This window comes from Chenopodium quinoa, unplaced genomic scaffold (assembly GCF_001683475.1).
Source record: "Chenopodium quinoa cultivar QQ74 unplaced genomic scaffold, ASM168347v1, whole genome shotgun sequence".
NCBI classification, from domain to species: domain Eukaryota; kingdom Viridiplantae; phylum Streptophyta; class Magnoliopsida; order Caryophyllales; family Amaranthaceae; genus Chenopodium; species Chenopodium quinoa.
Window position 1 is genome coordinate 3,691,154 of NW_018742879.1, and position 23,931 is coordinate 3,715,084.

A 23,931-nucleotide genomic window follows, 5' to 3' on the forward strand; every position below is an offset into this window, starting at 1 on the left:
GCCCTTTGAAACCTTTGTTCTTGTTTGTGTTCTTGTCTTGGCATTAGGTATTCGATCTTGTCTATGTGATTTGAAGTGACCAGCTTATTAAATTTGTTCTATTACTATGACAACCATAATTCTCTTTCATATACAAAGTAGTATACCTCCGTAAACAGTTATTTGTAACGATTTGACATAAAGTAGAGAGAAAAAATGTCTAATAGTTACAGATAACTGTTAACGAAGGTAGTATATGGCCTGGTGTTTGTCAATATCTCTCAAAGTAGAGAGGAAAAATGTCTAATAGTTGCAGATAACTGTTAACGGAAGTAGTATATGATAACTGTTAACGGAAGTAGTATATGGCCTGGTGTTTATAACGTATAAGCATATATATTTTTTAGAGTAAAAAGGGGTACGGTAGAATTAATCATGTTTTGTAAATTTAAGGCGAAAATAATAAATTTTACCTGAAAGAAAGGATGGACGAAATCGCCTTCTACAAAGTCCTCTCCTAAACCAAATAATAATAATTCAATCAATACCTAAGCAATATAATTTACAGCAATATTAACTTACTTTAAAAAATTAATTTAAAATTGTGACCTTTTTGTCATCTTGACTTTTGATACCATGTTAAAAGATTAAATTGACCAAATAAAATACTTTACGCATAAGTATCTAATTTTAATACATATATAAAAAAAAAAAGTTTAATTAAAATTAGTGGCCTTAATGCTCTTCTTTTATTAACGGAGATAGTATGATCAAGGGATGATATCGCCAGGATAAGTTAATGGCCTTAATGCTCGATTGGAGGAAGTATGAGTGTGACTATCTATCTAGCTCCGTGTACAGATGTACGTACAGCGTACTAGTATGTTTCCATTTGAACGAAGTAGTAAACTGAAAAGTGTATGTATGAATTAATGGAGCCATGGAAGCACTTTGAACAACCTCATACTCATCATTATGCTTATAGTGCTTTCATGTAAAAATTATACTACTTTCATTTCATATTTTTTGCAAATTTAGAATATTAATTGTGAGGTATAAAATATTTCAAAGTTATAAAAAATATAAAATGGAGATAGTATATATTGACGGTTATGAATCTGTCATTGCATAGATCTGATAGACGTGAACTTGTGTCACCTACTTTGTTAAAATACATACGTCGTTACTCTTTTTTCTTTTCGAATGAGTCGCAAGGAAATACAAATATATAAATAAATGCATTGAACTTCAAGACCTCATTCGTTTAATCTAAAAATATTATTTTCTCTGTTATTTCTTTAATTGATTTGTCATCTTATTTGCAATATTGGTACTATTCAGAAGACAGAGAAAATTTTCTAAATTACTTTTATTCTAATATGTACAACATAACATAGTCATATTGCATCTTATTAATTCATTCGTCTTAATAAATAGTATGTTTATTAATGATCAATAGTTATAATTTTTACTAACTAGCTAGCACTATAAGCACAAGAGGCACGTGCTATTACTGATTTCTATTTATTTTTTAGAAATAAAAATATACAAGATTACAATTAAATATGTCTTCTATTTAGAAATAAAAATGTACAATATTACAATAAAAAATATGAATCAGAATGGGAAGAAGGGGAAGGAGCCCTCGATCCGCATAAATTAACAAAATAGGAAATTAAAATTAACCGTCTATGAAGGGATTTTATATGTTATGGTTACATAAAAAAACCACCTTCTTTGTTTTCTCTTTCAGATTCTCCTCTCCTCCAATCTCTCTCTTGTGTTTTCTCCTCTTCTCTTATGATCTTTTTTTCTTGGCTTCTTTTTTTCTTAATTTAAAGCATGTATTCCTTTCTTTTTGCCGTCGCCGTCGCCATCGCCGCTTCCTCCACCTCCGCTTTCCTTGCTGCCGCCGACGCGCAGCCTTCGCTGATACCGGCTCCTCCTCCGAAGCAACCCCTTCATCTTATTCTCTCTTTAGTTTCAAAAGGATGATTATCAAAGGGTTGGAAATTTAACAAGATTTTCCATCCAGCTCTTGTTTTTTATATCATGTATGCATGTCGGCTGTGATATTATGGGTTTTTCCTTTGATTTCGTTTTCTATGCTTCAATCCATTTCAATTTGAAGTTGGTTGGAAACACTACAAGAAAACAGGTCATTTCTGATGGAATGACGGAATCACCTTGAGTTCCGTCGGAAAACCCGTTTCCGACGGAAATTCCATCGGAAACGGTTGTCGAAAGTGCTGTTGTCGGAAAAACGACCTTTTCCAATGGAATTTCCGTCGAAAACACTTTTCCGACGGAATATTTCTGTCGAAAGGGGTATTCCGGCATCGGAAAAGTCGGTCGAAAAATTCCGACGGAATGTAAATCCGCCGAAAATTTTCGACGGAAATTACTTCGGAAATTGCTTTAATAAAAACAAAAACAAAAAGGGCTCCCACCACCCCGCCACCAGCCTACACCACTAGCTTAACCAGAACCCATCCACCAGACCCACCTATCCACGAAACCACCCACAACCACCACACAGACCCACGCCGCCAAACCCACAACCACCACATAGACCACCTGAAACCAAACAAAAAAACCCAAAACCACCCAAAAAAACCCGAAACCACTCAGATCTAGAACAAACGGCCACCCACAACAACTTAAAATCCATAAATTAAAAAGAAAACAAAGAAAAAAACTAAGAAAAGCAAAAAAATTAAAACAAAACACATACCTTGAATTGAAATGACTTTGAATTTCACCACGAAAACGGTTTAACAAGGCCAAATTCGACCATGAAAAGTCTAGATCTAGGCTTCTAATGGTCGAATTTGGCCTAAAAAACCTTTAAAATAATCAAAACAAAACTCATGGTGGTGGTGTTGATTGCGCAGCGGCGGTGGTGGTGTTGGTTGCGCAGCGGCGGTGGTGGTGTTGGTTGCTCAGCGGTGGTGTTGGTGTGCGTGAGAAAGAGAAGGAGAAGAGAGGAGAACTAAGAAGGAGAAGAGAAGAGAAATGAATTAAAGGAAGGAGAAGAGAGAGAAAGAGAGGGCGGAGGAGAGAGAAGGAGGGAGGAGAGAGAAAGGGGAAGAGAAGAGGAAAGCGGAGAGGAGAAATAGAGAGAAAAGAAATGAAGGAAGGAGAAGGAGAATAGAGAGAAAGAGAGGGCGGAGGAGAGAGAAGGAGGGAGGAGAGAAGGGGGAAGAGAAGAGGAAAGAGAGAGAAAAGATCAGAGAGATGAAATGAAGGGGGAGAACCGATTTTTTTTTATATATTTAATTCCGTCGTGAAAATAAGAAATTCCGACGGATTTTAATTCTGTCGAAAATTTCGGACGGATTGTTAAAATTCGTCGGAAACTTCCGACAGAATAAAAATATGTCGGAATTTTTGATTTTTCCGATGGAAATACGTGTCCGTTGGAAACAGTCCGTCTGAAATCGACCTATTTCAAGTTGGTGGAATTCGAAAAGCCTTGGTTCCACGTACCGACTTCGCTGTCACCATCGACGCCTCTGCCGTCACCACAGATGCCTCTACCGCCACCGACTTTGCGTCTCAGCCTCCGTCTAATTGTCAGCAAACCTCTTTGGGTCATAATATTTTACAATATTTATTTTACTTTAGTTTAGCTTCCTTTGGAAACTTTTTGTATAGCTTCCTTGAGAAACTTTAGTTTGTAATTAATTTTTTTTTAGTTATCTATTAGTCTGATCTTGTGGTAGGTGGACTTTTAGATTTTAATGGCCCTTTCCTATAATAGGGGATTATTAAACCGTGTATTTTACCTTTCAAAAAAAAATTATGTTATGGTTACATTGTTTGTTTTGTGTCGTAAAGGCAACATAATCTACAACCCTATTAGTTTCCCAGTATGTAGATGTGTTTTTTACCATGAAAAACGAATTGACTCTTACATGTCATTAATTATAACGGTGTAAACGAGTCAAATGATGTACTAGTGTATTCTTTATAGTGGAGTTAACATAAATAAGCTAATAAAAAACACATGCAATGTGACATAATGTCATTTATAATTATCTGTATGATTTATCTTCTTTGTTTTGAATCTCTATTATTAGAAATGTAAAATAGAAATGGAACTAATTAGTGATAGAGTATATATAAAACCAATCCTAGGCTTTACTCATGGTCAGGACTTCGAATCTCATCCACTCCCACTTTCAAGTGGAATATTTCATGCAGGATATACGAATTAAGGGTCCATGATGTATCCAAATTTCAAACTCAGATCAAATGGCTCTCATGTGAGGGGGCGTGATAATGAATATAAACCAATATTGAGCTTTAACCATCAATTTAATCTTTTGGTTGAAATGGTCATCTAATAGTGATAACACATTTATATACTCATTTTTATATGTTATATTTGGGTGTTTCTATCATATTTTCTCTATATATTTAATCTTTTAGAGCTATTTTTCTTTATATTTCGATATTGCTCTCCTTGTGCTTTCTTTCTTTGTTTTGTAGGATTTATGCCTAGAAAAGCGCATTTGCAAGCTAAGTTGAGTTAGGAGCATCTAGAAGATTATGAGTTTGACATCATATGATCACATTCCAAGCTTGAAGTTGCATTTGCATGAGCATAGTGAGGAAATTGCTTAGCCTTGGCCTGGTTGTGGCTTGTTGCATTAAGCCTTGGGTTAGTCGTGGCTCCTCCGTTTGTGCTCAAGAAAAATACACCAATGCAGTAGACACCACGGGTAGGTCGTGGATAGCTTAAATGCAGCGTTTTGGATAAGTTTTTCTGACTTTGAAGACTCCTAATTCCACTTTACTTACTTCCTTAATGCTAATGCTAATATATAGCTTATCTTTAGGGGTTAATAAGGGGGTTCTGCCGCAAGCAACCATCCACTTGATTAGAAATTTTAGAGTTTGTTATCCTCCTTTAATCTTTTAACTATGTTTGAGTAGTATTTTATTCTAGGGTTAGGTTGAACCCTAGCCATGATTGATACTTGATTTATTCTTTTAAATTATCAATTTATTATTTATATTGTTAATTGATTGTGCTTATGCCAATACTAGAATAAGGATAATTGGTATTGTTATTATTCCATCGTCTTGACCGCAACGGAAGTTGGGTTTTGACAAATTTGAATAGATTAATTAAGGGTATGAAATTCTCCACGGAAGTAGGTAGAATGGATTGTTAGGAAGTTAGAGTGCCGGACTTAATGTCTTTAATTTGCATGATTCCACGGAAATAGGTTTGATTGTTAATTAAGGAAGCCATTGACAACTCGAGAGAGATCTTTGGTATTTTATAGGGTGTGCCTTTCCTTGTGAACATATAATTGATTGATTGGGGTAAGAATTTGTCTTGTATTGATTATGCTAGTGGTGATACTTAATTCTAGATGTTTTTATTATTTGATTTTCTTTTATTAGTAATAGTATAATAATTCCAACCCTTTATTTATTTGACTCAACTATTATTATTCATAGCAAACCAATATTGATAATACCTTCTCTGTGGGATCGATCCTGACTTACCTTACTACATATTAGGAGGATTAGTTAGGCTTTTATTATTTGTGGGTGTGCGATCGCCTATCAAATAACAATTAGATTAGTAAATTTATTACAAATGATATATTTTGCAAATAGAAAACATTCATATTGTTTAGATTATAAATTGTACTCCGCACATATTTAACATAATTGTATAATTACTTAATTAGGCATGACCGATTGACAGTATGATCTGTTTCTATGCAAAAGCCACCTCCCAAAATAAAAAAATTGAAAAAAAAACGTGTCAAATTATCATGTCATGGTATGTTACGTGTAGCTTGTTATACACATGGAGAGTGCCGATGTTACATCTGTCAAAAATTTCTACTCATATAAAAGTAACCAATAGTTTTATGTTTGCTTCATAATCAAATTAATACTCATAATTCTATATCAAATTAACCTCTCTTTTGCTAAAGTTGGCAAGCTAAAATTTCAAGGAAGTCAATAATGAAGCCATTTGCAGCCTTTGTTCTTATCTTCTTGCTTGCCTTGACTTTAGGTATAGCTTCCATTTCTCCCCTTATCAATTTTGTTATGCAATGTATGTTATAATGCTACACGCATAGTGGTCAATGTTAAATTTATTTCACAAAATTACTAGTCGGGCCGGGCTTGCATGCATTGTATAAATGTGGATTTGTAGGATAGATCATATAATATAACATGTCACGAAGTATTAATTTTAATTAACTTAAATTATATTATGGTAATCATATTTCAATCAATCACTATAACATTTAAAAATTATTTTAGCGTAATTTTTACTGCCTCTAAATTCGTGTGACAAGGTTTTAATTGTGGCTAATTAATAATGTGATTTGTAGAGGGGGTGGGTCCAAGAGTGGCAGAAGGATTCTTGGGAATTGGAAAGAAATGCAAAGTTCCAAGTACAACCAAAAAAGGGCCATGCGCAAGTGATTCCAACTGTGACGCCATTTGCAGGGCGGAGGGAATGAGAGCAGGAATTTGCCATGGCTTTCGCAGAAGATGCCTTTGCTGTCCTCGTTAGGGTTCCGTCATCGGCTATGACGACTATCTACTCTCTTCGTCGGAAATTAATAGTCATATTATTTGAACTACCGTTCAAATTATATACTAATGTAACAAGTAATTAAACCGGACCATCTATCTATCTACGTATTTAAATTAGCTCCATGCACTAGCAATTTGTTTAATCTTATATATTTTGGGCGAAAGAATAAAATTCTAGCTAGTTTCTATGTGTTGTATGAGTTGTTTTCTTGTAAAATAAAAGGGCGCATCATGAATGGAGCCATGTAGGCGTTACCTTTGATTAATATATTTTCTACTCATGAATGTGTTAAAAGTTGCTTACATAAGTGATAAAAGTTCATTCAAAGGTCGATTGACCATGACCTTATAATGTTAACTTATAAGGGTGTAAACGAGTCGAATCGAGTATTAAATTGATCGGACTATTTCATCAGTATACTTGAAGCTATTGCCAAATCTTGGGAGTACTAGTTGGCGTCATTTATACCAAGGTTGAATGGAAACTTACGTGCTATAATTCTATGAAGATGCTTCAAAACATCACACATGCTAAGCAACCTCCTCTTCTGAAAATCTGAAATCAAACTCGATGATATGGAGTATGTGTCTTGGGAATTGTCCAACTTACAATTCTACCAAACATTCACCATTCAAGCAATTAATGTGCGTAGTATTTAGTTTTAGTTACTTTACCTAAATACTACCTAGTAACAAATTCAAGAATGAAAAGAATTTTACGGCCTTATATTTTATAGGAAAATTTGATTTTAATAATCTCACTTTTAACCGGTTCGCTGATAATAATCTCATCTTTTGATTATTATCTAATAATAATCCTACCTTTGAGGGTATTCTCTTTTAATGGTCCCTTATGACCGGTAACTTGTTGTTTGGGTAAGTTTTTTTTTTTTTTAAAAAAACAAAATCCTTAGCCACCAGGAGGTAAGAAAAAATATTAATTTTTTTATTTTTGTTTTCATAAGGAAGAAGGAAAGGGAAAAAAATTTGCTTTTTAATTTTTTTTTAAAAGAAATATAAAAAATATTTTTTTTAAAAAAAATAAAATAAAAAATCCTTGGCCATCAGGTGGTAAAGAAAAAAATTAATTTAATTTTTTATTTTTGTTTTCAAAACGATAAGGAAGAAGAAAAGGGGAAAAAAATTACTTTTTAAATTTTTTTTATAAGAAATATAAAAAAATATATATTTTTTTTAAAAAGAAATATATTTTTTTAAAAAAGAAATATAAAAAAATATATATTTTTTCAAAAAAAAAATCCTTGGCCACCAAGAGGTAAGAAAAAAAAATTAATTTTTTTATTTTTGTTTTCAAAACGATAAGGAAGAAGGAAAGGGGAAAAAAAATTACTTTTTAAATTTTTTTTAAAAGAAATATATAAAATATATATTTTTTAATAAAAGAAATATAAAAAAATATATTTTTTAAAAAAAAATCCTTGGCCACCAAGAGGTAAGAAAAAAAAATTAATTTTTTTTATTTTTGTTTTCAAAACAATAAGGAAGAAGGAAAGGGAAAAAAATTACTTTTTAAATTTTTTTTAAAAGAAATATAAAAAAATATTTCGACGAATCACAAAGTGACACGTGGCATATTAACCCATTAAACCGGTCACCAACAGGTTAGGGACCATTAGAAGAGAATGTCCCCTAAAAGTGGGATTATTAGATAATAATCAAAAGGTGGGATTATTAGCAGCGAACCGGACAAAGGTGGGATTATTAGAAATTATAGGTGTAGATTTTTTCGACTAAAATTCGTTTGCATACTTTTGTAGTCAATGTGCATGACTTTTTATTTTTTATTTTTTCAAAAACCTAAAATATATATGCACATTTATCCTTCTCATTATTTTACAAATAATTAAACTTTTTTGTTCTTCACCTCTTAGGTTAATGCCGTATATGTACAGTACAACTCTAATCATACAAGTCAAATCATTATTCTACAATGATGATCTTGTATGTAATCTCAGCTCTAACCATTACTCCGTATTCTACTAAGATCTTATATACTTTTTCCTATTATAAATATGATCTCATATGTACCCGCATATATATGCTTTAATTTTGTAGTTGATATACTTCTTCTACTTATAAATACATACAATAGCTTTTCTATCAAAAGTTACGCATTAATCACTTAATCATGATTAATATAATCTACCCAAATTATTGTGCGAGGTGGATAACAATACAATTTTTTTTATTTTTTTGTCACAGGGAAGAAACATGAGGATTTTGATGTATAACAAATTCCACTTACCACTCAACTAATTAACGAGATTATTGCAATGACTATTTATTTTTAGATAATTGGGTGATTATGGTCTTTATCGACTTTAGAATCTAGATCGGCCTAAATCATGAGTATAAGGTCAATGATAACATACTTTCTCGTTGACAAGCAAGGTTGTTTGGCTGTTCGCTAATAAAATTAAGGTAAAATTAAAGAGTTGAAATTTGTGACAAAAAACTTTAACCATACTTGGTAAATGTTAATGAATCTTATCAAAGATATTAAATTATTAACTATTAAAGTCGTAGATCAATGTCTATGTAGATTTGATGCGGTATTAACAATTCGGAAACACAATAAATCAAACATCAAAGGAATATGAAATACTAATAAGAAATAACTAAACTTTATAACTTTTATTATCACCATATATAATAAGAAATATGCAACCCTTAGAACTAAGTACTAAAAACCCGCTTATTCTTCAAACTTACTAATTAATAAAGTACTATCTATGAACATCAACATCATAATTTATTTAAGTATCACTAATATGTTCTAAAACTCCTCGAGCTAGATAAGATAATTACTACTCATCAATACTTAATTAGCATGAGATGAAGTACGACTACCACTAAAGCACTCTGCCTTAACAAGAGCTTGAATAAGAGTATTGTCAATTTTCTTAAGGCCTGAGCAAAATTCTGCACTAAAAGAAATTTTGTGATTCTTAAATAATTGTTGAAGATGCATCAAGGTAGCCTTAGCCTGCGTCGCATCATTGGCAGGTGGTGTTCCAGGACCGGAACTTGGTGCACCGGGGAATGGAAAGATTGGGAACTTAGGGTGTGGGAAAGGAAATGAAGGGAATCCAGGACCGGAACTTGGTGCACCTGGGAACGGGAACTTAGGGTGTGGGAATGGAAATGATGGGAAGCCAGGACCGGAACTTGGTGCACCAGGATGTGGGAATGGAAATGAAGGGAAGCCGGGACTGGAACTTGGTGCACCGGGCCATGGGAACCTAAACCCGGGGCCAGGGTGTGGGAAAGGGAATCGAGGATGTGGGAACCCGAACCCAGGCCGCCCAAACCCCCATTCCGGGTTTGCAGCTTCAGTCTTTTGTTCTAGGGCAAATGTTGTTTTTGCTAGGAAAAGAGTAAAGAGAATAGCTAATAAGGTAATCTTCATTTTTTTTTTGGATTGTGAGTTAGGGCTTTTTTGTTTCTCTTTTGCTGTGATATGATGAGTGATATGATGAGTGATATTTTGGAATGAAGGTTGAAGGGTTTGGAATGAAGGTTGAAGGGTATTTATAATGTTAATGAGGGTGATTATTGTGAAGATTATCTCTTAAAACAATTTTTTTTTTACACCAAAATAAATTATCTTTTTGTTAGTTGAGAATGAGATATAGTCGAGGTTAGTTCCATTTGCAGAGTTTCGAGTGTATTGTGGATTAATATGGTACACATACATGCATATTATTTTTTTGAAGGAACTTTATCATTTTAACTTAAGTAGTTCAAAACTGCGGTATTTGTGGTGTGATAAGTTAAGTTTATTGATTCATAAAAAAAAAATTAAAATTAGAAAGTGGTGTGATAAGTTAAGTTTATTGATTCATTTTTAGTCCTATATTTGTACTTTCTATATTAATTTATTATACTGTACTTATCTCTCATTTTTATTTTTTTTATTTTTTACCAATATACTAGTTATCTTTTCTTATTAACTCTTGACAACTTGACAAGTACTACGTAGTTATCAATGCAAGTTATGTTTATACAAACACTATCATGATTAATTAGTTGATTTCATATGTATCCATGGTTAGATATATATCACCACAGTATATTAATTTTTTTTTATAAATTTGATAAGGTTAATATAACCGTTGATCTAATTGAATAGATTGTTGTAGCCCCTTGATCGGTTATTTGTGGATCGGGAGTCATGCATTGCTCTTATTATTTATGTTATTATGTATAATAAGGTCTAATATTTATGGATCCGTACGTATTCATGAATTGCTCTTTAATTGGATGCTATTTTTTTAGGGAGTTTATTTGTGAACAATTGAATGTTATGATGAAGTTAGCCCTACGTATTTATAAGGGTTTGTTGTAGTAGAGCTCATCGGTTTATTTCTTTTAGGCCAAGTTTAGGAAAGGTTTTTTTCTTTATCCCAAAGTTATGAATGACATAACCAAATTGGGTTAAGGAAAGTTTAAGAAATTATTGTTTTACCAAAACTTAAACTAGATACTGGGACAATTGTTTGTAATCATCACAAACAAATTAAATTAAGTGGTTTTTTAAATTAAATTTAAGTATACATCTTAGAAATTTATCAGGCTAAATCGTAATATAATTTTTTTTTTCTAACGATGCATATCTTTAACTCACGTCGTTTACCATGTAGTCACATAGATAAAAGATATAACTTATATTTCACTAACTTATTTTAAAAACTACTTTTCTTTTTTTGTGTATGAAAAAAAGTTAAATATGATAGGTTTCTTATCATTTTGTTACATGTATGTGATTTTGATTGATACTCTAGCTTTAGACTAACCCCCTCTTCTCCGGCTAGGGAATTGCTAGATTTTTCACATTCAATTTTTTTAGGCTTTTAATTTATTGGTTCGTTTATTTATTTTGAGTTAATAATCTACTGAAGCTTTTTTTTTTTTTTTTTTTACTCCAACAATTTTTTAAACCGTGTTATTATACTTGTAGTTATAACGATAATAGTTATTTTATGTTAGTTTGCATATTTATTTTTTGCAGTACATTTTAAGTAGGATCTTGAAAGAGCTTGATTTATGATTAATTAATAAGAATTAAAACATGAGTAAAATAGGGTATTCTGATCTAAAAGTAACCAACCATTAAAAAAGAATGTAGAATCCATTGTTATTTAACCAAACATGAGGTTTTCAATCCATACCTCCCTATTCTATACATCTAAAACCATTCCACTCCATACTCGTACGTTAAACCAAAGGAACCTTAGCTTTACGGTATTATCCTTGCCAAAATGACAAGTCTCGTAAAAGCAGTAATATCTAGTATAATCCTGCTTCATAAATAAAATTTCTTCAATAAGGTTTGGACTCAGTAAAATGAATTAACTCTCCTAGCCTCTTAGAAAATATAGCATACATTGAACCCCAATGTTGAGCAGAAAGCAAGCTAAAAAATTTAACGAACAGGTTAATCTAATCTTTAGATTTGACTTATTGTCAATCATGTTTCATGTATAACGACTGAGGGAACATTATATTAAATTAAGAATTAATCCTTCTAATTGCAATCGACAAGTATGACAACCATCAATCTAAAAAAATACTCCCACAGTAAAGTAAAAAAACAAGTATAATTACATGCGTAAAAATACATATTAATTTAGTTGATAAAGCCCCTAAACCCCCTACTAAAGTAATTTTTTAGCCCCTTTTTGAATATGTATGCTTGCTTGGTTTGGTCCTGCAAGTAACATTTTACCCTTTTTTTTTTTTATCTTTTCTTTAGTTTTCAATAAATTATGGTCATAATATAGAATTATGATTAGTGTATTTAATTACCTATACTATCTTATGTTCAAATTCGTTAAAAACTCTATTCCATTAGTAATTATTTCTAGATCCTTCACTGTTCAAGTATTAATAAGAATGTACCATCAAAAGAGGAAAAATTAGAATATGACTTTGGACTTTTTTTTAGTAAGTATTTCTTATTTGAGCTGTTAAATTAATTTATGTAACTAACTAAGTCATCAAGTAATGATTTTTTTTCTCCCTAAAAAAAATTAATTTTTTTTTTAATATTTTTGTCAATCTATGTGATGTCCATTTGTCCCCCCGTTTTAAATTTTCTAGCTCCGCTACTACTTTGAGTTGAGCTTTATAATTATGAGTTGTTTTTATAGTTTCTAGGTTTTATTTTATATGAATTGTTATAATGTTTTATAAGTTAGTATTGATAATACATGTGATATTTATAAGTTATATTGAGGTTTTGTTTTAATTTCATATTTATATGATTATATATGTATTACAATATTTAATAATATGTTTTATATTACTTAATAATATGTAACATACTTTATTGTTACTGTTTGGGCCTAATCCATTGTCCTAAGCCCAATGACCTGAAATGATGAAAATACCCTTCCATGATCCAGGCCATCATTAGTCATTGCAAAGTATAGATTTGCCCTTAATCTGTCCAGCTAAATACAACTTTGTCATCTGAAAGTACAACTATAAATAGTTCATCATTCATTAATGATGGGAACTTTTTCCTAATTATCTCTCCTTATCTCTCTACTTTCTCTCTCTAAGTACACTCTATCTACTTTCTCTCTTTAGAAAGTAAGTTCTCTAACTTAAGCATTGGAGGGGATTTCCCGAGTCACACCCCCGGGGCAGCTAACCTTCTATGTTTTGCAAGTCTAGCTCTCGGACATATCTGTGCAAGGCGGAGCTCTCAAACATACCTTTGTTAGGCGGAGCCAAAGGAAATTTGGAGAATACTTGGACTTAGTTTTTAGGACATCTTGATACCCTACCCTAACACCCCAAGGAGTAGTTTGTTTCCAGAAACAGGTGGCGCCGTATGTAGGGCTAACAAACTAAAAGCCGTGGTGAATGTTAAGCATCCCCGAAAGTCTCAAGATGCTACTAGACAAGCTTCAATTCTCTCGGCTTAACATGCTCATATAGTCGAAGAGATTGCACCCCAAGATCGGAGCGAGCTCGTTGGAGGGGTGACTAGCCCCCATGTAGTCACCCGTCGGGATTTGGAGCAGCTTGCAGCCCAAATCAACCAAAACCTTGAAGAGAGCCTAAGAGCCGCACTTGTCAACCAAGTCAGGGGGCAAGGTAGGATGGGGGATGCTCCTCAGCTTAATCCTCAACCTCACTTGTCCCTACTCCATCAAAGATCCTCTCGGCCTCAGCACCAAGAGTCCCATCGCTTGCGATCACGTTCATCTCATGTAGCCCAACGGGAGACAGGACAGCCAGCCGGCCAAGAGACGCTAGAGACATAATCAATGACCGAAGGCTGAGGGAAGAAACTTTGGATGCCCGTGACATAGTCAACTCGAGGCGGGAAAACTCTAAGGAAGATGATCTTCCCCAAGGAGGTCGAACTAAAATTCACTCTCATCATGACTCAACCAGATACCGTGATAGCTTACCTAACTCAGCCACTTAAAGGCAAAGAAGAAGAACCTCTACTCAGCCTGATCGCTCTGCAAGTCCGAGCGGGGGAGGCTTGGAGCTGTTAAGAACATCACTCCCTTCAGCCAAGAAATCATGAATACCCCGATTCCTCTTAAGGTCAAGATACCTACCTTGGAGCCCTATGATGGTAAAACTGACCCGACATACCATTTGAACGCTTACAAGGCACAAATGGGCCGGGTGTCCAAACCGGATGTGAGGCATCATGATGTAGGTTCTTTCCTACCATCCTCAAGGGCATTGCTCAGACTTGGTTCAATAACCTCGCCCCGGGGAGTATCAAGACATTGGAGAAGCCATCCACCTTGTTCAAGAAGCATTTCATCGCTAGTAAGGCCTTTTCTGCTATTAGGCTCAGTAGTCATTGTTTCCAAAATAAAGAAAATATCAGGTTTAAATTTGCTCTTAAGGCGGATTAATTCTGCCAAAATGAGTTATTTACTCATTTAATAAACAAATGAGTAAATAATTTTTACTCATTTGTTAACTAAATGAGTATAAATGACTTCGGGTGTACGGTACACATGGGTGTACATAATAGGCTCTCACAAAATACAGAGAAGTTTTAATAAAGTAGCTCTAATCTAATAATAGGAGAATGTTTTCAAAAATAAAATTAAAAAAATAATAGGAGAATGGAAAATAATTCTTCCACACAGACCCTAAACAAATCCATACCAAGGAAAAAAAATGAGTACCTAACAAAAGGACAGAAAACCCATTAGAGTCGTACATGATAGAAATAATGTTACAGACAAAGAGAAAGAAGCAAATAAAAGACAAAATAATATACAAAGAAGTAGCGCTTCCTAGGGCCTCACAGTTAGACACAACTACACAAGCAATTACGTAACAATGACAATTTTGTAAATAATGAAATTTTAAGAGTACTACTGAGAGGTAATATAGTACTACTGAACATTTACAATAGTACTATATATGATTTCAGTAGTACAAAAGACACTTTAAGTAGTACTTAAGAAAACATCTCAGTAGTACTAATAAAACTTTCAGTAATATAAAAGGGTGTTATGCAATTTTATTTGTGTCTAACGGTGATATATTAGGACTTTCTAAGAAGGGTAAAAAAGAGGAAACCCTTGAAGCCATAAAGGCAAAAAAGCAAGGGGCAGCAAAAAAGTAAAACCAAATAGACATAAGAATATTACTAAATAGACCAACTACATAGCAGGGGTTCAAACTAATAGCAATGGAAAACAAAGAATGAGCCCAAGAACTACATCGAAAAGTAAGAAAATGCAATTCCCTTTCTCTTAATATACAAGTTCTGCATATGTTTGTTGGAAATTTGAATGAGCTGATTGAACACATAAGTCATATACTTATTGAATTGGCCTTACATTGCTATGTTGATATTTGTAAGATCTTATTAGTGGGTTTTTTTTTGTAATTTGCAAGGATACCTTTTCTTTGTTGTTGAATAGAAAATGAAATTGTATATTATTTCAACTTTACAACTGAAGATAAATTAAACCAATATAGCTGATTACTGTAGGACCAATGATTCAGGGTGCATTACTATTGTTTCCTAATACTTCATTAGATAAATGTGCTTCTCTAATAAATGGTATTGTTATTAGATAAACACGCCACTTGAACTATATTATCCTAATTGAAAGCTTAATGATGAGCGGGAAGAAAACTAATGACTTGAGTGACTTAAGTATGTGCTAGCTAGTTAATTTATCCAATGGACTAACGTGTGCTTGATTATTTTATTTTTATTTTTTTATAATTTTATTTTTTTTGTAAATTTCTTTGTTCAATTATGCCTATATATATTATGCATGTATTTCTAAAACTATGCTAATAAATTTTCTCATTTTATAGTACTTCATGATAAGGATTACAATTATTATCCTCTTTTATTCTGGTATAGTTGTTGCCTATATTCAACAGTAATGTTCAATCATTGTTGATATTCTCAACAAATATGAAGCAACTTCCGAGCAAAAAAGAATAGTAGATGATAATATCAGATTATCTCATCAATTGTTATCCTTATCACTTCACGAACGAAATGATTCAAGTATGATCAAGACCAAATTGATGAAGTGAGAACTCAATAGGCGCAAGTTCTTCTCAAGTTAACATTTTAGGATACACAATTTTTATGGTGGATACATAACGTTTTTGTACTATAACTTTCAATATTTAAGATGTTGGTTTAAAGTTAAAAGTAGTTTATGAGATTGTATAGATTTTTTTTTTCTACTTTTAATGTTGGGTTTATGATAATTGATAATAGATTTTGCATATGATTTCCAAATTATAGACATTGTGATATTTATTTGCTATGTGAAATAAAATTGGTTTTGTTGATTTATTGTTTTTTAGTTATAATAATAATAATAATAATAATAATAATAATAATAATACTAATAATAATAATAATAATAATAATAATAATAATAATAATAATAATGTTTTTGGTAGAGGTTTAACCGCGCTCATATATTAAGTGCTACTAAATGAGGAAACATTAATAGTGCTTATTAAAACACTATAACAATTTTAGTAGCGCCTATGACTTACAGCACTTCATAAGCGTTATGTTTATTGAAAAAAAGCGCTATTAAAAGCCTTATGGTGTCGTACGGAGATAGGAAGCAAGAGAAACATAGCAAAGTAACTACACCACCAATCACAGGCACTAACATACACCAACCATACTACAATATTTCATAAGGAGTATGTGATTTAGCATTTTAGCCTATTCGAGGCAAAGAAAACCAATACCAAGTATATTCTAATGCCTCATTATTATCATCAAGAATAACCCATTAAGATTGGATAAAACTAAAGATTTGATCATTTCTTACACGGTTAATTTGAGCATTTATACACGATTAATTAGAGCCCTAAAACCTTGTTTATATTATTAATACGACACATATATACGAAAAAATATATTGTGAAATTTACACACCTAATTGATTTGACTGTCTATCTCGTGTTACATGGAGACATCAAATTTATTGACATCAAATTGAGGCATGGAGTTGAAGAAATGTTACTTGAAATATTATAATAACACCATCAAAAAAAATAAAAATCAGAGAGCATAAATTAAAAGATCATTACGTTAACGTAAATAAAATGCTACCTAAAAATTATTACTGTAGTACCATATATTAAACATCATGATTATCATGATTTATTCAAAAGCAATAAATAAATTGTTCTAATAACTAAACTCTGATCCCAATCAAATATCAAGTGCGAGTAGATGCTTTCTGAGAAGAAGGTGGAGGACACATACACTGCTTTGATAAGATCTTGAAGAGCAGGATTCTGGATTTTCTCAAGGGCTGAGCAACAATCCGGACTCAAGGAAATCTGATGATTCTTAAAAAAGTTTTGAAGATCTCCCAAGCAAGCCGCCAACCCATCATTCACGGGTGGTGGACTACTCCCACCACTGTTTGGTGCACCGGGAAGTGGGGGGAGTGGAGGGAGCTTTAATCCGGGGCTAGGAAATGGGGGGAGTGGGGGGAGCGGAGGGAGCTTAAATCCGGGGCTAGGCTTTGGGAGAGAAGGAGCGCTAGGAGGGCCACCGCTGCTTGGTGCACCGGGAAATGGGGGGAGCGGAGGAAGCTTAAATCCGGGGGCTAGGAAATGGAGGGAGTGGGGGGAGTGGAGGGAGCTTAAATCCGGGGCTAGGCTTTGGGAGAGAAGGAACGCTAGGAGGGCTACCACCGCTACTTGGTGCACCAGGGAATGGGGGGAGCGGAGGGAGCTTAAATCCGGGGCTAGGGAATGGGGGAAGTGAGGGGAGTGGAGGGAGCTTAAATCCAGACCACCACCGCTACTTGGTGCACCTGGAAATGGGATTGGAAAGTTAAATCCAGGACCATTGGTGGTCCAGGATTTGGAAAATTAAATCCAGGGCCAGGTTGTGGGAATGAAGGGAATCCAGGCCCATCGTTGTTTGGTGGTCCAGGGATTGGAAAATTAAATCCAGGGCCAGGATGTGGTAATCCAATAGGTAATCCAGAACCACCGCCACCGTTTGGTGGTCTAGGGATTGGAAATTTAAATCCAGGGCCAGGTTGTGGTAATCCGATAGGTAATCCAGGACCACCGCCACCGCTTGGTGGTCCAGGCAGGTTGTGGTAATCCGATAGGTAATCCAGGACTGCCGCCGCCGTTTGGTGGTCCAGGGTTTGGGAAATTAAATCCAGGGTCTTGTGGTAATCCGATGGGTAATCCAGGGTTAGGTTGTGGTAATCCAGGCTGTGAGAATTCGATAGGTGGGTTATCAGCAAATACACATTCTGCCAACAAAATAGTTAGAAGAAATGCAAAGATGATCTTCATTTTTTCGTTGTAAGCAGTGGCGGACTTGGGCTTAGACCTGGTGGGTCAAGTGACTCACCAGGCCCAAAAAAAAATTTTAAGTTATTTAAAAAAAAAAAAAAAAAAAAAAAAAAAAAAAAAAAAAAAAAAATTAAAATCAGTTACAGCCTTACAGGAGAGACGGAGAGTTCAAGGCTTTCAAAGTTTCAAGCCCTAGCCTCTTCGTGCTCTGGCTTCTCCTTCTCCGCCAGTCCGCCTAATCGCCTCTTCGTGCTCTGGCTTCTCCTTCTCCTTCAGTCCTTCTCCGCCTAATCGCCTCCATTCTTCTCTTCGTGAATCGTGAGTCGTGACTTCGCCTTCTCCGCCTAATCGCCTCCATTGTTAATCGGCTCATCTCCGTTCTTCTGTTCGTGACTTCGCGTCCGAGGTTGTGGAAGATGACTAATTGACTTTCCCATCGTCACATTTATCAGGTTCGATCTTGTTTCTCTCATTCTCTGTCTTGATTTAGTTTCAAATTTTTGGGTTTGATTGTCGTGGATTTTTGCATATATGTTCCTGTTGTTTTCGACATGTTCAATCATCAATGTGTATTCGAATTTTTTTGGTTCAATCTTTGTGGGTGTATTTCAGCAAAATCGCTTCGTTTTTATTGGGGTTTATTTGATCATTATTTGTTTTCGATTTTTTGGCTTTATTTGGTCGATTGGTTTTCGATTATTTTGGGGTTTATTTGATCGATTTGTTTTCGATTTTTTGACTTTATTTGGTCGATTGGCTTTCGATTGTTTTGGGGTTTATTTGATTGATTTGTTTTCGATTTTTTTGTCTTTATTTGTTCAATTGGTTTTCGATTATTTTAGGCATCATCCAACCACTAGCTTATCTTTACTAATGCTGTGAGAAATTGACAAAAATGCCAAGCAATCCCACATTATCTTTACTAATTCTTGTTACTCAGCTTGAGTAACGGGAATTTCCCCATTTGTTAGTTGTTACAAAACCATTTTGTTTATTAGATTCCAAAGATTATTAGTTCTACAGTTCTAAGTAAGAAGTGATAAGTGTCCTTACCACAAAATAAAAAAAATGCTAAGTGTGACTAAAACTATTGCAAAGTAATTATAAAATCACGTCCCCAACTAAAAACAATAATCTAAATTACCCTAACCTAGCTTATTTTCAATTAAAAGTCACGTAGCAAATTTCAGAATCGTTGATCAAAGTATTTACATAACAATCTTACACTATTAAATCATTTCAACAATACCCTCCAATATATATTTAGGTGTTCCCCTCGTGAAGAGGATCTCATAATGTTCCATTTTCATTACACTTAAAAAAAAAGCTCTCTTTGATCATATTTATTGTTTTTTACCTAAACGAAAACATTTCCTCATCCGATATTACACTTAAATTAGGGTATGAAACTTGGTATTCAAATACTTTAATGTTCCTGCTTCTTTATTTGATTGTCATTTTGAATAGAATTGTGCTAATTAATCATCTAATGATTCACTCCGCTTATTGTGCTTCCCATCCTTAAGTATGTAGACATTTGATTATTTATTTCCCATTAAAAGGTGCTTACACTGTTACACATGTTATGTAAAGTATTTGGCTTGTCAAATTTGGATATCTTTTCTGTTGATCTTTGGGTCAAAGTCTCTTATGAGATCCCTTGATTTTAGATATATATTTGATGCACAGAGTCTATTACTTGATTCTTTTTATATCTGGCTGCGTTTGATCTAGCTCCCTTGTCTGACTGGTGTCCATTATGAATTGCTTGATTTAGACCATTTAGTTGAATATTTATTCAAATAATTTTTCTGAGGAATATTGCTTGATTTAGTTCAATATTTATTCAAATTTCAGAATGAAGAGAAAACATACTCCAAATGAAATGCAAAACATTACTAGCTTCTTTGCTAAAAAAAATCCTACTCCAACTTCTCTTCCACATCCAACACAAAATGAACAAACTATAACTCCACCTCAACAAAGTGAGCAAATTTCATCTCCATCTCATTATTCAACTCAAAATTCCCCTCAAAATGAACAAGGCCAATGTTCTCCTAATGCCCCAATCTTTGGAGAAAGATTAAGTGAACATGAATTTGCTAATCTTCCACAAGATCCAGGAAAGAGGAGAAAAATGAGTCAATTTCATAAAGATGATAGAGATTTAGTGAGAAGAATTTACATTCAAAGAAAGCCTTGTCAGCCCAAAGACTTTACATTTCCTCAAACTTCTATTTTTGGCAAAAATCGTCGCTTTTGTGCTAAGTGGTTTGATACTTGGACTTGGCTTGAGTATAGTGTGGAAAAGGATGCTGCCTATTGTTTCCCTTGTTATCTATTCAAGGATGAAAATGCCTTTGGAGGTGATGCTTTTGTTAGTGATGGTTTCAAATCATGGAATCGATCGGATTTAATAAGAAAACATGTCGGTAAACACTTGAGTGCACATAATAATGCTGTTTTAGCTATGGATTTGTTCAAGAAACAAAATTCAAGCATCACACAAGCCTTAACAAAACAAACCGCTGAGAGTACAAATGCATATAGGACGCGACTTGAAGCTTCAATTGAATCTATCCAATGGATTTTACTCCAAGGGTTGCCTTTCCGTGGTCATGATGAAAAAGAAAGTTCCTTAAGAAGAGGTAACTTTCTTTCACTTTTATCCCTTATTTCCAAAGGTAATCCTGAATATTCTAAAGTTGTTTTCAAAAATGCTCCTAGTAATTGTCAACTTACTTCTCCTAAAGTCCAAAAAGATATCATAAATGCATGTGCAAAAGAGACCACTAAAGCAATGCTTGAAGATATTGATGGTGGTTTATTTTCTATCCTTGCTGATGAGTCCGCTGATGTTTCTGACAAGGAACAATTGGCTCTTTGTTTGAGATATGTTAATAGAAAGGGAGAAGTGTGTGAGCGTTTACTTGGTATTGTGCATGTTGTAAACACTGCTTCTTTGACTCTCAAAACTGCTATTGAATCCTTATTAATGGAGCATTCTTTGTCTTTCTCTCAAGTACGGGGTCAGGGTTATGATGGGGCAAGTAATATGCAAGGTTCTATTAATGGCCTTAGGACTCTTATAGAGAATGAGTGTAAAGAAGCTTATTTTGTCCACTGCTTTGCTCACCAACTTCAATTAACTCAAGTTGCACTTGCTAAAAAGAATTCAGATTGTGCTTGGTTATTTGTTGATGTACTTGCACCTCTCTTGAATTTTGTGGGGGGTTCACCAAAAAGGAAAGAGTTTCTTCGTGAAAATCAAGCTCAAAGAGTGGTGGATGCATTGTCTCTAGGTGAACTTGAAACGGGTTCAGGTTTAAATCAAGAACGTGGATTAGGTAGACCTTGTGATACTCGTTGGGGATCTCACTTCAAGACAATCTTGAATGTACTTGATTTATTCCCTGTAATCCTTGGTTCTCTTGAGGATATTGCAAAAGTATCTGATACAATAGATTCTAATAGAGCTCAAACACTTACAAATCTTCTGATGTCCTTTGATTTTGTGTTCGTGGCACACTTGATGGTTAGTATATTTGCGATAACAAATGCTTTGAATGTGGCCTTACAAAAGCACGATCAAGACATTGTGAATGCAATGGCCATGGTTAATGTAACCAAGACTAATTTGCAAAAAATGAGAGATGAAGGATGGGATTTTCATATGGAAAAGGTAATTTCTTTTATTGGTGACTATGACATTGCAGTTCCAGATATGGAGGCTAAATATGTTGTTCCCGGGAGGAGGTTGTTTAGAGGTAAATGCCCACAAGTGTTCAATCTACATCATTTTCGAGTTGAAGTTTTTTTTTGGTGTCATTGATCTTCAATTGCAAGAACTTGAAAATCGATTTCCCGAAATAACTAAAGAACTACTTGTGTGTATGTCTTGTTTGAGTCCTGTGGATCGTTTTTCTAAGTTTGATAAGGAAAAATTGATTAAGCTTGCAAAATTCTATCCTAATGAATTTCCAAGTTCAGAATTGATAGTCTTTGGTCATACACTTGATAGTTACATTTGTTCTGTTAGAGGAGATGAAAGGTTTTGGAATTTGAAGGGTCTTAGTGATCTTTCAATCAAATTGGTTGAAACGGGATTGTCTGAAACTCATGATAGGGTCTATTTACTTTTGAAATTGGTGTTGCTTCTTCCTGTCGCAACGGCAAGTGTGGAAAGAGTATTTTCTGGCATGAAGCAAGTGAAAGACAAACTACGAAATAGCATGGGAGATCAAATGTTGAATGATTGTTTAATTACTTATTTGGAGAATGATTTGTTTTTGAATGTTAGCATGGAAGATATCATGAATCGATATCAAAACATGAAAACTCGTCGAGAACTATTTTAATAAGTTTGCATTACTATTTAGTTGTCTTTTGTAGTATTATATGAACATTTGGTTGTATTTTGTACTGTTTGAATATTTGGATGTATTTTTTAGTACTATTATTTGGTTGTTTGGTAAAAAAAATTTTTTAACATATTTGATTATCGATTGTGACTCACCAGTCGGAAAATCCTGGGTCCGCCACTGGTTGTAAGGCTAGGGCTTTTTACTTTTGTGCTTAGAAGTGATGTGTGATATGATTTTGGAATGAAGTTTAAGGGGTATATATATTGTTAATGAGGATTATTAAGATAATTATTAAAAGTTGAATCAACTTTATCTTTTTTCCTTTTTTAATTAACTTTATCATTTCATATATTTCTAACTGACAAATTTATTTAATCATTTTTAGTCGTAAGGTACAAATTATGCACGTTGATTGCCAATTCTTATAGCTGCGCAGTACATACCATTGAAATACCTAGATAACAATCACTGTAAAAGTAGTTTGCACGCCTGAAAGTCGCACTATTATTTAAATCACTCGTCTATCTATATCCATATCCGTAGGTTCATCAATTTTTTTTGGAGGACTTATACATATCCGTATGGTTAATATAAGATAGTGCAAAACAGGATAGTGATAGAAAATATTCTAAAAAGATATTGATCAATATTAATAAGGTTACAATGAGAGTCTTAATCTTAATTAACAATATATATATATATATATAAGAATATCATAATAGTTATTTATGATTGATCATTGATCATACTTATATTATATGAGGAGTTGTTATAGTGCCCTTAATTAGTTATTTACAAATAGTTTATTTGTAAGCAATTGAATGATATGATGAAGCTAGCGGCTAGCCCTACGTAGTTATAAGGGTTCGTTGTAGTATAGGTTGCTTAATTTCTTTTAGGCCAAGTTTAGGAAGTTTTTTTGTTTTCTTTATCCGGTAGTTATGATGACATAATCAAATTGGGTTAATTAAACTAATACGGTGCATTAAATTATTACCGTCACTAACGAATTAAATGTTTTATTTTATAATAAAGTTAAGTATATACATCTCATAAATTTATTGGATATAAAACGCGATATAAAATAATTTCTTTATAGCTCACGTCATGTACTATGTAGTCATATAGATCGATATGATAAAGGAAATAACTTCATTAACTTATATTGAAAATG

At 33.5% G+C, this 23,931-nt stretch overlaps 2 protein-coding genes and 1 long non-coding RNA gene across 3 annotated transcripts; all 3 read left to right on the forward strand.

The window, feature by feature from the left end:
* Positions 1 to 5,867: 5,867 nt before the first annotated feature.
* On the forward strand, positions 5,868 to 6,861 carry LOC110726249. The gene is made up of 2 exons (XR_002512352.1): positions 5,868 to 6,025; positions 6,351 to 6,861. It is a non-coding gene; the product is annotated as an uncharacterized LOC110726249 (long non-coding RNA).
* Positions 6,862 to 8,454: 1,593 nt separating this feature from the next.
* On the forward strand, positions 8,455 to 18,192 carry LOC110726584 (pro-resilin-like). The gene is made up of 4 exons (XM_021906064.1): positions 8,455 to 8,520; positions 9,555 to 9,977; positions 10,078 to 10,106; positions 17,925 to 18,192. Exons 1-4 carry the CDS (start codon positions 8,455 to 8,457, stop codon positions 18,190 to 18,192), a joined length of 786 nt encoding a protein of 261 aa, XP_021761756.1.
* A 2,338-nt stretch (positions 18,193 to 20,530) lies between these two features.
* On the forward strand, positions 20,531 to 23,148 carry LOC110726585 (zinc finger MYM-type protein 1-like). The gene is made up of 3 exons (XM_021906065.1): positions 20,531 to 22,160; positions 22,240 to 22,565; positions 23,143 to 23,148. The coding sequence occupies exons 1-3, from the start codon at positions 20,531 to 20,533 to the stop codon at positions 23,146 to 23,148; spliced, it is 1,962 nt and encodes a 653-aa protein (XP_021761757.1).
* Positions 23,149 to 23,931: the final 783 nt, after the last annotated feature.

Coding starts and splice junctions, on each gene's coding strand:
- LOC110726584 (XM_021906064.1), top strand. CDS start 8,455: ATGCCGTATATGTACAGTACAACTCTAATCATACAAGTCAAATCATTA. Junction 9,978..10,077: donor TAAAGAGAATAGCTAATAAG/GTAATCTTCATT, acceptor TTTGGAATGAAG/GTTGAAGGGTTTGGAATGAA. Junction 10,107..17,924: donor TTTGGAATGAAGGTTGAAGG/GTATTTATAATG, acceptor AGTTAAATCCAG/GACCATTGGTGGTCCAGGAT.
- LOC110726585 (XM_021906065.1), top strand. CDS start 20,531: ATGAGTCAATTTCATAAAGATGATAGAGATTTAGTGAGAAGAATTTAC. Junction 22,161..22,239: donor CGGGAGGAGGTTGTTTAGAG/GTAAATGCCCAC, acceptor TTCAATTGCAAG/AACTTGAAAATCGATTTCCC.